This window comes from Rhinolophus ferrumequinum, chromosome 18 (genome assembly GCF_004115265.2).
Source record: "Rhinolophus ferrumequinum isolate MPI-CBG mRhiFer1 chromosome 18, mRhiFer1_v1.p, whole genome shotgun sequence".
Taxonomy (NCBI): Eukaryota; Metazoa; Chordata; class Mammalia; order Chiroptera; family Rhinolophidae; genus Rhinolophus; species Rhinolophus ferrumequinum.
In genome coordinates, this window is record NC_046301.1 from 27,040,254 (window position 1) to 27,053,714 (window position 13,461).

The 13,461-nt window shown below is 32.1% G+C and overlaps 1 protein-coding gene across 2 annotated transcripts in view; it reads left to right on the top strand.

The window, feature by feature from the left end:
• GLRB (glycine receptor beta) overlaps window positions 1-13,461 on the top strand; it is a 54,040-nt gene that overhangs the window by 25,990 nt on the left and 14,589 nt on the right. For both annotated transcript variants that reach the window (XM_033135329.1, XM_033135331.1), the window contains exons 5-7: window positions 11,152-11,381; window positions 11,489-11,571; window positions 13,168-13,308. In XM_033135329.1, coding sequence (XP_032991220.1) covers window positions 11,152-11,381; window positions 11,489-11,571; window positions 13,168-13,308 — 454 coding nt within the window. The remainder of the gene's footprint in view (window positions 1-11,151; window positions 11,382-11,488; window positions 11,572-13,167; window positions 13,309-13,461) is intronic.

The following is a 13,461-nucleotide window of genomic DNA, read 5'->3' on the forward strand; positions in this document are numbered from 1 at the left end:
ATATGGTGATGGAAGGTAAACTGACTCTGGGTGGTGAACACTTTCCTCTTTAGTTCAAACCTTATTACTTCAACTGGAAGTTGCTTATTGTGGAAAACATAATGTAGAACTCAGAGCTTGGGGGTGAATGTAATATGAATAGCTGCAAGTCAGGTGGCTGACAGAAATAGGGCAGCTTCTGAAGGGACAAGGCAACCTAGTCCTCTAGTGTATAAAGCTAATTATCAAATAAAGAAGCAATCAAGGTCATAGGCATTAGCACTGCTGTCAGGAAATGTTAATCAATTCTAATTGGAAAACATTCCCTCCTGCTTTTCTTTTTCCTTTTTTTTTTTTTTTTTTTCCAGTTCTGATGCTGTAAATTGCTGGCTAAACTGCAAGTAACCTCACATTTATTCACAAACTATAATTGTGTAGTGGAGGAAAACTGGCAGCCATATTTATATCCCTTAAGCTCTTTCAGACCTCTGTGGTTATATGTTCCTTCAGCTTGTTTTATGATCTCATTTTATAGCTTTATTGTTCCTATTTCTCATATCTCTGTATTGATTTACATTCTGCTATCTTACATTTTTGTAAGGTATCATTATTAATATTGTAAGTGGTATTTATTGACATTAATAGTAGCATCACCAAAATTGTCAAATAAACGTAATGATCCTAATTTTATCAATATTTATGGTACTAGTTGTGACAACTGAAATAAGAGCATTTAAAACAGTGAGAAGGATGGTTTGTTAGAGGCTACGTGGCATGAGCTCTATAGTTATGCTTATAATATTTGTTGATTTTTTTCCATTCAAGTCTTACTTTTAGCTTAAATCAGTAGGATTTTCCACATTGAAAATGTGAACTATTGCACTCATGGGGTAAAAATTGGGTATTACAGTTCATTATAATAATGTATACACAGGCACTTTACCTCATCAGAAATACATAAGAGCTCTTTCATGGAAATAAAAGACTGTGTATATAATCCATTTCTTTCTTTGGTTTAGGCATGCTTTGTAATTATATTAAATTATTATTGCAGTGCAATTCATGATCCTGTCAGACTTTCTGTGTCTTTTTGCTGCATTACTTTTTTGTTTGTTTTAATAATAGACTTCAACTCTTTTTGAGCAACATAGTTGTGCCTGTCAAGAAAGAAAAGTCATATTGGGGATCAGCTAAAAGAGCTTATTTCTAGTTCTTGGCAATTACTCCTTTTTGTTGTTTTAAATACAATTTTGTTTTCCACATTTCCTTGTATAGAGATTTAAACTTCTGTCTTTAAAAATTTGTCATAGTTTACTATTCTTTGTATTTTGTTGCTTTTGTTACTAACTTTCCAGTATTATTTCATTTATTATAGAATAGTCTTAGACATAATTGCCTTTTTTTTTTCTATTTTACATCTCAGATACACAAACCTTAAAATGGTTGTATATTTCTTTTTTCTCATATTATTTATCTTTAGGGTTTATACCCTGTGGTAGGCTAAGTAATGCTTCCCCCAAAATGTCCCCGTTCCATTATTCGGAACCTGTGATGTTATTTTACACAGACATTGTGTGTGTGATATAATTAAGGAACTTGAGATGGGGGAGACTCTCCTTGTTATCCAAGTGGGCCTAGTATAATCACAAGGGTCCTTTAAGAGGGAGGCAGGAGGATCAGAGTAAGTAGTAGTAAAAGATGCAATGAGGACAGTATGAACTTGTCTGATACAAGCTAGAAGTCACAAGTCAAGGAATGTAGGTGGCCTCTAGAAGCTGAAAAAAGCAAGGGAATGGACTCTCTCCTTAAAGTCTCCAGAAGGAACCAACCCTGAGGGTGCGATGGTTTGAGCATAGTGGCTCTGATTTTGATGTTCTGAACTCCAGAACTGTAAGATACTAATTTGTCATGTTTTAAGCCGCTAAGTTTTTGATAATGTTGTCACAGCAGCAATAGGAAAGTAATACACATGCTGATGAACACTTGTTGATTTTTAACTCCGAAATGCTGCTGGAGGGTTTTCTGATTATACATATGACTTTTTCAATGTATGGAAATGCCGAACTAACCAGTGGTTTTCTTATTCAGTGATCACTGAACTCTCTCATTCATTAATCACAATAAAGGTAATTTAGAAGAGAATCTGTTCTTAGTAGTTAAAAAATATACTGTATCTGTCTCTTTTCTTTGTCAAAGTGACTTCTTTTGTGTTTCTGCCTTAAAATGAAGAATAATGTAATTTGTCATTCATACTTTCCTCTTTACCTTTTTTCTCCTAGCTTTATTATTTCAGAAACATTGGTAATTAAACATCATGAAGGAGAATATTGTATTAGGCAATAAGGAAGGATGAGAATGGCCAAGTTTTATTTTCTCCATCCAGTAATTTGTCACTGTTATTGCTTGCTATAGGAAAATTAAATTAATGGTGTGCATAATGCTAAGCAAATATCCTAACCTGTCAAAATGTCACAGAGGTCATTTCTTTACCCTTGCATTTAATAGAAGTATGTTGGGCACTTTCAATTCAGCAGACTGCTACTCTTATGGAGTGTATAGTTTAGTATGGCACTATTGCACCACCTAGCAGGCACTCCTAATAAAAATGGAATATTGGCCTAGATCTAGAAAAAGTAAATATTCATAAGGTGTTATTAAATAATATTTAACGAAAAATGTTTTTTAAAAAAATGACATATGAAAAAAATTGCTGAACTATAACCTAGGAACTTTTACTGGCATTTTGTTATCTTGAAATTCTTAGATGAAACTTTTAACCTCACGAACAACTACATTTAAATTCTTTTCAAAGCAGGCATATAACAGCTCTGTTGACAGAACTTTAATTATAATGCTGCCAGCTGCTATGAGAGCTGCTCTCCTTTATTTTCTTCAATGCTAATTTTTTATCATAATTTAAAGAAACCAAATGAGATAAGGGTTGCATATGTGACAGGTTTCCAGAAGAGCTATCCTAACAGCAACACGAACTATAGATAAACTGTTCTTAATATTAAAATATCATTAATGAAACAATCATTTTTAATGTCTTGTTATGAAATGTTTTATTGCCTTGAAGAAATAGTTTAATTTGGGTGTTAATTGGTACTGAAAATTTTGGAGACCATCCACTTTCCAGATAATGAGTAACAGTGTGCTATATTTGGAATGAACAATGAGTAGTATTTGTCACCAAGTTGTCTAAAAACAATTAAGTAATTTCCCATTGATAAAGGAAGTCTGTTTCTGCTGGAAATTTGTTCATTGCAAAATAAACGATAGAGCTATAATTATTGTGATTGAGTAATTGAAAATGAAAATAAAAAGGTTTCAAAGATAGTTATCTTAATATAGAGCATTTGAAATGCCAATCACTAGCAATCATTTAGAAGTGTTCATAAAACATTAACCAAAGCATACTAACTAATGAGCTTTTATCTTTTAATGAATGTTGAATGCAAACTATTAATTTAAGTTGTAAAATTTTAAAACATTCTTAAAAGATATATAAGCTTGCTGCAACCTGCATTAAATCCTAATAGTATATAGCTACATAGCTAACAGAAAAGCATCTGTAAGGCACTTTCATAATGAAATAGTAATACATAATGATGAAAAACGATGCAAAAAAGCAATTCTCAGTTTTTCAGTGATGCTCATTGTAACATAACTCTGGAGTTCGACTAAAAAATAAAACTTAAAAAAAAGGATTACAGTAGAGACTCAGGTTATGTGTAAGTTTTTAGCTGACAGTAGTGCACTGAAAGCAAGAAGAATTCAGGATAGGCTCAAAAAACATATTTTAGCACTCTCAAGATTTGTGACCTAGGAGCAGATTGCTGTTAAGAATAATTGTAATCTTAATCCTCTGTAATCTTACTTTTTATATGTTATTCTACCAAAAATGTTTTTGCTAAAATCTTCAATGGCTTCCTTATTTTCTGAGAGTGTTCAGTTTGATTGTACTTGACCCTCTGTGGCACTTGTTGCTGTTAACCCTCTCTAAGCTTTTGCCCATTTGCTGTGGTGAAATCACATTCCCAGAGTTTTCTTCTTCTTCTCAGTCCTCTAGATTGCCCTTTAAAGTTTGATCACCCTAGGGTTTTTTTTTTTTTCTTTTCCCTACATTCCCATTCTAAGTAGTAATATTGGAAAAACTCTCCCTTAGTCTAGATTTTTTTTTTCGGTAATGTTTTCAAGGTTCATATTGTAAAATGCATCAGAATTTCATTCCTTTTTATGGCTGAATAATCGTTCATTGTCTGCATGTGTATATACTACATTTTGGTTATCCCTTTATCAGTTGATGGAAACTTGGGTTGTTTCCACCTTTTGGCTGTCGTGAATAATGCTGTTATGAACATAGGTGTAAAAGTATCTGTTGGAGTCTCTGCTTTCAAATTTTTGGGGGTATATAACTTGGAGTGGAACTGCTGGATCACATGGTAATTCTATGTTTAACTTTTTAGAGGACAGAGTAAAATTTTTGAAAGTTAAAAATATACATATAGTAAGATCATGTCAGTGAGTTATTTAACTCATTAATGAGGGAACCAGCAGGATGATAAAGCTTGATTCAGTGGAGGATTCCGGAGACTGAAGCAAAAGAAAGAATGCTGAAATTAGATTGCTAAATTAGATGCAGACTTGTTAATGTCCCATGAGGCAATAAAGGCATAATTTTGGGGAATATCTTTTCTACCTGACAAAAATCATTGGCATCTCTACCGATAAAAATCATTTGTAATTTATTAATCTTCTATAATTTATTACTTTTACTGAGTGTAGGCCCTAATCAATAGAAAATGGCAAGTCCATCAAAATTACATTTTCCTGGAGAATACAACCCTTAGGTGGGCTTGTTAGACAATATTTGAGTATGATATTGAAAGGGCAAATAGTGTTCCTTTTACCTTCTCTCCAAAATTTGGATAATTTTTTCTTAACTTTGCATTTATTCCCTTTCATTTTGTTTATAGTTTGTGTTGCATTCGCTTTTTAACTGTTGACTTTGTTTGTAGAGCAGTTTGAGGTTTACAGCACAATTAAGCAGCAAGTACAGAGTTCTCGTTTACGCCCTGCTCCCCACACATGCACCGTCCTCCCATCTACATCCCCAAATGTGGTACATTTGTTACAATTGAGGAGCCTACCCTGATACATCATCATCACCTAAAGTCCATAATTTACATTAGGGTTTGCTCTTGGTGTGTACATTTTATGCGTTTTAACAAACGTGTGATGATATGTATCCACCATTATAGTTTCATACAGAAGAATTTCACTACGTGAAAAATCCTTTATGCTACACGAATTTATCTCTTTTTCCCCCCACCCACTGGCAACCATTGATCTTTTCACTGTCTCCATAGTTCTGTCTTTTCCAGAATGTTGTGTAGTTGGAATCAATCAGACTGGCTTCTTTCACTTAGTGATATGTATTTATTACCTCCATGTCTTTTCATGGTGTGATAGCTCATTTCTTTTTAGTGATGAATAACATTCCATTGTCTGCAATCTTGTAAGACAGTTTATTTATTCATTCACGGAAGGACATCTAAGTTGCTTCCAACTTTTGGCAATTATGGATAGAGCTACTATAAACATCTATATATAAGTTTTTGTGTGGACTTAAGTTTTCATCTCCTTTGGGTAAATTACCAAGGAGTGTAATATGGTAAGAGTGTGTTTAGTTTTGTACTAAACTGCCAGACTGTCTTCCAAAGTGGCTGTACCGTTTTCTAGCCCCACTAGCAATGAATGACAATTCCTTTTGCTCCACATCCTTACCAGTATTTGGTGGTGTCAGTGTTCTGGATTTTGACCATTCTAATAGACATGTAGTGATATCTCATTGTTTTAATTTGCAATTCCTAATGACATATGATGTGGAACATCTTTTCATATTCTTAGTTGCCATCTGTATAACTTCTTTGGTGAGGTGTCTGTTAAGATATTTTGCCCATTTTTTTTAAATCAGGTTGTTGTTGCATTTTAAGAGTTCTTTGTATATTTTTTGGTCTTAATTTTAACTCCTACCTTTCCACTGATCACTCCAAAACCTCTATCTCTTGCTCTGTCCTCTTTTAGTGATGATCTTGATTATTTCTGCCATTTTCTGTATTTTGATATTTAGTGATTTTTTTGTGTTGTTGATGAAGTGATTAAGAAACAGTGACTTTTTGCTTCTGTCTTTAATCCTGCCTTTCCCTGATTTCACCACCTGTCAAAATTCTTCCCACTCTCTAATAATCTCCTGAGATTCACATTCTTCAGACTTTTCTGATCCCTGGTTTCTGGCGCAATCATTTATTCTCTCATCAAGTATCATCTCCCTTAGTGTCCCTAACAAATAGTTCCTTACTTGTTTAATTATCATTTCCCTACGGTATGGACCTCAGGTTTTTATCCCTCTCAGACTTGTAGCTTAAAACTTTGAACGTAGGAAGCCCTTAATGCATAACTATTGAATGAATGAGTAAATGAAGGAAGGAAAGAATGTTTAACCAAGCACAGCGAAGCTGCTTGTTAACTGAGTCTCTTTCATAAACATTAAATTTAGTCTGGAACATAATTACAGATAGATGTTTTATGTTGGTAGTCCATAAAACAAGGTTGCCATTGTTAGTCAAAATATCTTAAGTGAGTGCAACATGAATTAAAGTCCAGTTTTGTTGTGGTTGTTTGTTTGTTTCTTTATTTTCTAGTATTCTATTGTATTGTATTGATCTCTGTACTGGCTAGCAACTACCATAGTGCTTGACAGCTAGGACACAAAAAATGCTTTTTAAAATATTTGAAAAATTAATAAAATTAACGTTAGTTTTGATGTTTAGAATTAAGTAAACTTTCAAGTAACATCTTCACAGCAATAGAATAGGAATGGTGTCAATAATAGTTGATCTTTTCAAAGTGGTGACAATAGGTATGATGATAATAATGTTAATAAAACTTACACTCAGTTAGGTAACTTTTTGGAGTATTCGCTTGGTGCCAGGTTTCATGCTTTCAGTATTGCATCTCATGTAATTCTTTTGAAAAACTGGGTCTGTTTTTATTGACAAGGAATTTGAGGCCCGGGAGGTTAAATAACTTGCCTTAGGCCACACAGCAAGATGGAATTCAGACCCAGAAGTCTAATGTCCATGGCGCATCAGGTCTCAGTGTAGTTATCAGTTCACCTTGTTACTTTCAACTAATCCTCATAGTCCAGATTAGATGGCTCATTGCAAACTGTTTGCCTTTACATAGCTTTTTCCAAATTGTTTTATATTTGACTGATTGTCAATATCTCTTACAGTTATTTCTGTGAATTCTGGGAGTACTCCCAACTGTACCCGGATTAGTCAGAGCATGAAAAGGAATATATGGTTAAAAAACAATTTTTGAATTGAATGAGCCAACTAGCCACTTAAGGATTTTGGAGAAATTTAGATGTTTTCTGAAAGTATATAATGTACTCTGTGGCTGGATTCTTAAGGATATACAATGGAATGAAAACTAACTTGTTTCTAAAGCAGGTACTATATTAATATCTTTTACACTGAGTATTTTATTTAATTATCACATTAAGATATCAGTATTCCTTTTTTTTTTTTTTAAATTAAGAAACTGAGCTCAGTGAGGTTAGGAAACTTGCTGAGGGTGAAAGCTTCTAAGATTTAGAGCTGAGCTTTGAATCACAACCTTTATATTTTTAAAACCATGCTGACTCCATTATACTAGGCTTTATAATTTGACAAATATAATTTTTAAAAAGTTATTTATGATGGCATATGGAATAAAAAGGGGGTTGACTCTAAATTCAAACATTCTTATATCATTTGTAATTTTTCCCACATATAGGTTTTATTTTGTCAAAGCCTCTGATATTATGTAGGGCTATTTGGGGCTTAATCAGCTTTCTGATGATTAAAATGCTTTGAACTTAATAACTAATAAATGTTATAAATATGCCCTTGGATTGCGTGGAAACATTGATTAGACTTCAAGAAGGATTTAGAAAAATGAACTTCACATGGAGAAACAGTATTAAAATTGCTATAAAAATTGAAAAAGAAAAATGATTTTGCTATGTAATTTTAGATGAATTAATCATATCGTTTGGGAAATAGATGGAAGATAAAATAGTGCTCCCAAAAGAATGTGCTGATGTGTGGAGATTTTAAGGGGAATTCAATTGTTTTGATCTAGATAAAGAATACCAATGAGGTCTTAATATTTATATCTCTATACATATATTTAACATTCTATTAAAATAAGAAAACTTAATATTGGGCTAAAATAAAGCATCCTGAGTCTAGAAGTCACAATGGCAAAGTTGCTTGGGAGATGTACCCAAATAATACTGATTCTTGTCAAGTATGTGACAGTCTCTCACCTATTCATTTATTTATTTTTCGTTTATCCCTATTTCTGGAAAATATTTGAGGTGTATAAAATAATAACAAAAGTACAATGAAATAACTGAAATAGTACTAAATGTGCAAGAGCCACATAACCACGGTCATACTAGGATCTGAGAGATGAATTCATTTAGGTGGCTATAGGGTTTAGCTTTAAGTTCCATAGCTGCCAGACAGAAAGGAAAACATGATGAGATACTTAAGTCTTACTTTAGTAATAGGAAAAGTATAAGAAAATCAGGAGGAATCGCTGTGATTTTGTAAAGCTCTTAAGACCAAATATGCCTAGCACATAGTAAACGCCTATATAATGATATCACAGTAATATACATATAAATAAATGAAAAATTAAGTAAAGAAAGAAAGAAGAATTCATCTTGAGTATTTTCATATCATGGTCATTGACCAAAATAAGGGGCTTTAATTACAAACTTATTGAAGATACATGGGCAACCCCATCTGGTTATTTTTTTATACTGATCCTACAAAACAAGTTAAGGACATAGTATTTTATCATAATATTGTGAATGTGTATTATAAATACTGCAATTTAAAGATGTAATTTTTATAATTTACCTTAATAAGACACTTAGAGAAGGTGATAAAAATAGATTTTAGTGTACATACTTTTAGAATACCCATTAATTTTAGCAGATCATTACAAGGACGCTTTTTAGCAAATGATTTCAAATTGACTACTGTTGGAGTGCTCAGATTAATGCCAAGTAGATATCAACCATGTGCTTTAGTTAAGGTAGCATAATTGGTATTTTATTAGCAAACGATTGACCTAATGAGTATTCCTTTGCAAGTGGTAGGCCATGCATGTTTCCGTGGAATGGATAAAACTTTTGTCAGGAAGCACCATTGTGTTTACTGGAAGACTCACCACATGAGGTAGATAATTCTTTATCTTGGACATATTTGAGTTAATTTTTAAGTTGTCACAATCACAGATATGAAGCAATCACGTAAGTCCAATTATGAATTTGCATATGCATATAGTTTGACAAAAAGTTCATATAGGTGTGTAATGCAGATCTTCATTTTCTAGGGTTCTCATCTTACTCTCCTTGATTCCATGTTCATTTGATTGGGAAAATGTTTTTTTCGTTGTTTGTTTGTTTTTCTTTTTTCTGAGGTGCAGATATGTTCAGTGTTAGTTTACATAATCCTTAATTTATTTGACTTTGGCATTCCAAAATCATCTACATATAATTTTGAAGTGTTTATGAACATCAATTTTAGAGCAGCTGTAAGACGTAGGTAGATTAAATCTTCCTTCACTGTCTGTAGTTCAGTAAATGTGTATTTTTATTACGTGCCTCACCTTCTCATTACTACGGATGGTCTGAAAATCATATGAGAGAAAAACTAAATTTCCCAAGCTTTTCTAGAGTCACTGATCATGGCTTATGCTTCATTTTATATTTTATACATATAGAAAGTGTGTGTTTTTATAGTTCATGAGTATGTATTAGGGCTTATTATTTAATAAAAGATGATCTACCATCTCTATTTAATTATTTAGATTTTGATTTGAAGTTTATGATCTCATTCATTTTAATCATGTCAAAGGCTATGGACAGTGTTTTGTGAAATTTGAATGATTGAAAATAAGAAAGATGAAGCCCAATATAATTTATACCTTGATTTTGCATATTCTGGTATATAAAATTTAAATCAAAAGACCTGAACTTGATGCCTCAATACTCAGTTGCACTGTTTATACTAACCACCCCATTTGTGACAGAACCCCATTTCCCTGGCAAATATAAAACATGTTTCTAGCTTCACATATCCTTAAAATCTATATGTCTTGATATATAATTCAATTTTTACACAGTTTTAAAATTAAATGTTTTGGAGATAGGCAGAAAACTGAAGTAAAATATTCAGCTATTTAGTAGATTTCAAAACATTTTTTCTACTACACTTGAAAATAACATAACATTTACAAATTTTGCATATGCTCTCATCTGTTTTGCATAATCCAAATCTCATGAGATTATCTCAAATTCTCTTTATAGTCATTTACATGTATTCGTAGTCAAGGATAGTCTCAGGAATATACAGAGAGTGCCAAAAAAATGTATACCATTTTGAGCACCTCTTGTAATTGCAAAAGTCAAACGTGACTTGTATTCATCTTTTGTTACCGGTATTTATTATTACAATTTTAATACAGCTTCCAGACACTTCTGATTACAGTGAACTACTGCTTAAGCAACGTTGACCAAAGTGTCCACTTGTATACATTATTTTGGCACCCCCGGTATATTATATTATATATAATGTTTGTAGTTTGCTACTTAGTAAAAGACAAGTAGAAATATTTTCCCTTGACTTCTTATCTATTTTTAACTAAAATTTATTCCACTTTTTGGGGAAGAATAATGGTAATGTTTAGCAGTTCTCATGTTTTTATGATAACACCACCAAACCAACGAGTATAACTGGTGTTTGTATAAAGGTAAAGCAATTGTTGCTAAAGTTATATTCTGATGTTTGAGCCAGCAAGTGCTCCGGAAAATGTCTGTAGAGAGTAATTAGAAAGACACAATGGTCTTTTTATACTGCTGATGGAGCTCTTTATACTTAGTGACAGAGCTATTTTGATCCTGGTTAATGTTGGAAGAGAAAACATATTTCTGCTGCTAATAACTGAAACCTTTTCTATTCTGGCAACGGATGCATTTTTTAAAACAGCAATAAACACACACCTGCACATGTATCTTCTCCAATCCGCCCCCCCACCCGCCCACAGGACTATAGAGTTAACATCTTCCTGCGACAAAAATGGAATGATCCCAGGCTGAAGCTCCCTAGTGATTTTCGGGGCTCGGATGCACTGACAGTGGATCCCACAATGTTCAAGTGTCTGTGGAAACCTGATTTATTTTTTGCAAATGAAAAAAGTGCCAATTTTCATGATGTAACACAGGAAAATATCCTCCTCTTTATTTTTCGGGATGGAGACGTCCTTGTCAGCATGAGGTACTCTTTTATCTTTAGTGTTTGTACGTTTATGTTTTCCTTTTAAAATTAGTATATTACAGAGAAATATATTACATAACTTCTAAGACCTCTGTTTCTACTTTCAGGTTATCTATTACTCTTTCATGCCCATTGGACTTGACCTTGTTTCCCATGGATACACAACGATGCAAGATGCAACTTGAGAGCTGTATGTAAATAAACCCTAGATGACTATAGGAATAAAAATGTTTAAAATTTCTAGGCAATGCATTCTATTAATACTAATATCTTAGATAACAATGGTAAAACTAATACTTTTGACTACAAATAATAGAATAGTTTATTTAGGGAAATTATTGTTAATCATTTATTTTATTGATTTACACTAAGACAAATCCTTTTGGTACTAGTGTGTGATTTCAGTTAAATTGATGTAGGTATACACTTCCACCTTATTCCAATTGCTATCATCATTTGGTGACATAGGCAAGATAAAGGAGAAAATTATGTACTCCTAACATTTCTGATGTTAAAAAGCACAGTTTTTAAGAGCAGAAAATTTGGAAAACATTCAACAATGTTCCCTGAATCCTACCAAGAATTCACTTTCTATGGATGTATAAAAAAATATTTTTTAAAAAATTGGATTTTCTTTGTTTCTGTAATCATATAAATATTTTTCAGTGTATAAAATATACACTAGGTGTATTAATTGAAATGATTATTTATGTCCAAAACATGTTAATTAATTTGCTATGACACTTATCTTTTGAAAATAAAAGTAGGAAATAAAACTTGAAAATTAACTCTAATGTAAGGAATCTTTAGCCTGAATACCTATATACCATGGCTTTATTAGAGTAAACAGCAATAACCTTGTAAATATCTTGCAATATGATTCCTAGTTGATATGCTATAAAGTTCTTCAGTGATTGCTGTTTTTGAAAAACATTACCTAATCTGGATCATAAATTTGAATAATGCAATACATTCAAACTGTGAGATTCTCCAGGTGTAAGTGTATATATATATATGTCCATGTTGATGTGTGTGTTGTATATATGTGTGCCTGTGTGTCAATGTGTGTCAATTTGTATTAAAATCCCAACTGTGTTATTTATATTCAATTTTATTACCAGAAGAACTAAAGTATTGCTTTAACAAATACTATATGCACTTTAGAGTTGAACTATGGGTTACTACTATATGCTGTAAAATCCCATATGATCCTTGAATCATAGCCATATTACCTAAGCCCAAAATGTGTGCTTCCTTATGCTATAATAATGTTCATTTGAGGGATTGTTTTATTGCTCTCTCCTGTGGCAATGCAACTCCCCTAGGGAAGTTTGTAGTTACTTCATTAAAAAAAAAAAAAAAAAAAAAAGTTTTGGTGCTTACATTTCTTAAAAAATTTCCAGGTAGCATATTGCATGATTGTAAACATATACATTCAGAAAGCTAGTGTTACTTATTCACTATGTTTTTTATTGATGACATTTCATAATTGTGACATAGAGTAATGTACTACTTACTGTATATGACCCTCTAGGATTTTTACTAGTTAAAATATACTGATAATTTTAAATTGTTCTTTTTTTAAGCTGACTATTTGTACCTTTTTTTTAACATTTTCATCAGTGGCCATAGATTTTACCTCTTCACATTTTTAACAAAAAACTCATATATGAAGTCCCATTTTTTTTTTTACCATTTTGATGTTTAATATTTGGATTATTAGAATATTAAGAAAGAATTACTAATTATATGTCAAACTAATATTTTTATTTATTTTTGTTTATAGTTGGCTATACCACTGATGATTTACGATTTATCTGGCAGTCAGGGGATCCTGTTCAGTTAGAAAAAATTGCCTTGCCTCAATTTGACATTAAAAAGGAGGATATTGAATATGGTAACTGTACAAAATACTATAAAGGCACTGGTAAGTAATGTTCTTTAAATTAAACAAAGCTAAGGCTTATTCCAAAGATTTATTTTAATATTAATAATAAATACTAAGAGCAGAATAGCAGAAAACTGGTTAACAATAAGTTCAGTATTTATAAGTAGTTTATATTTACATTCATATATTTAA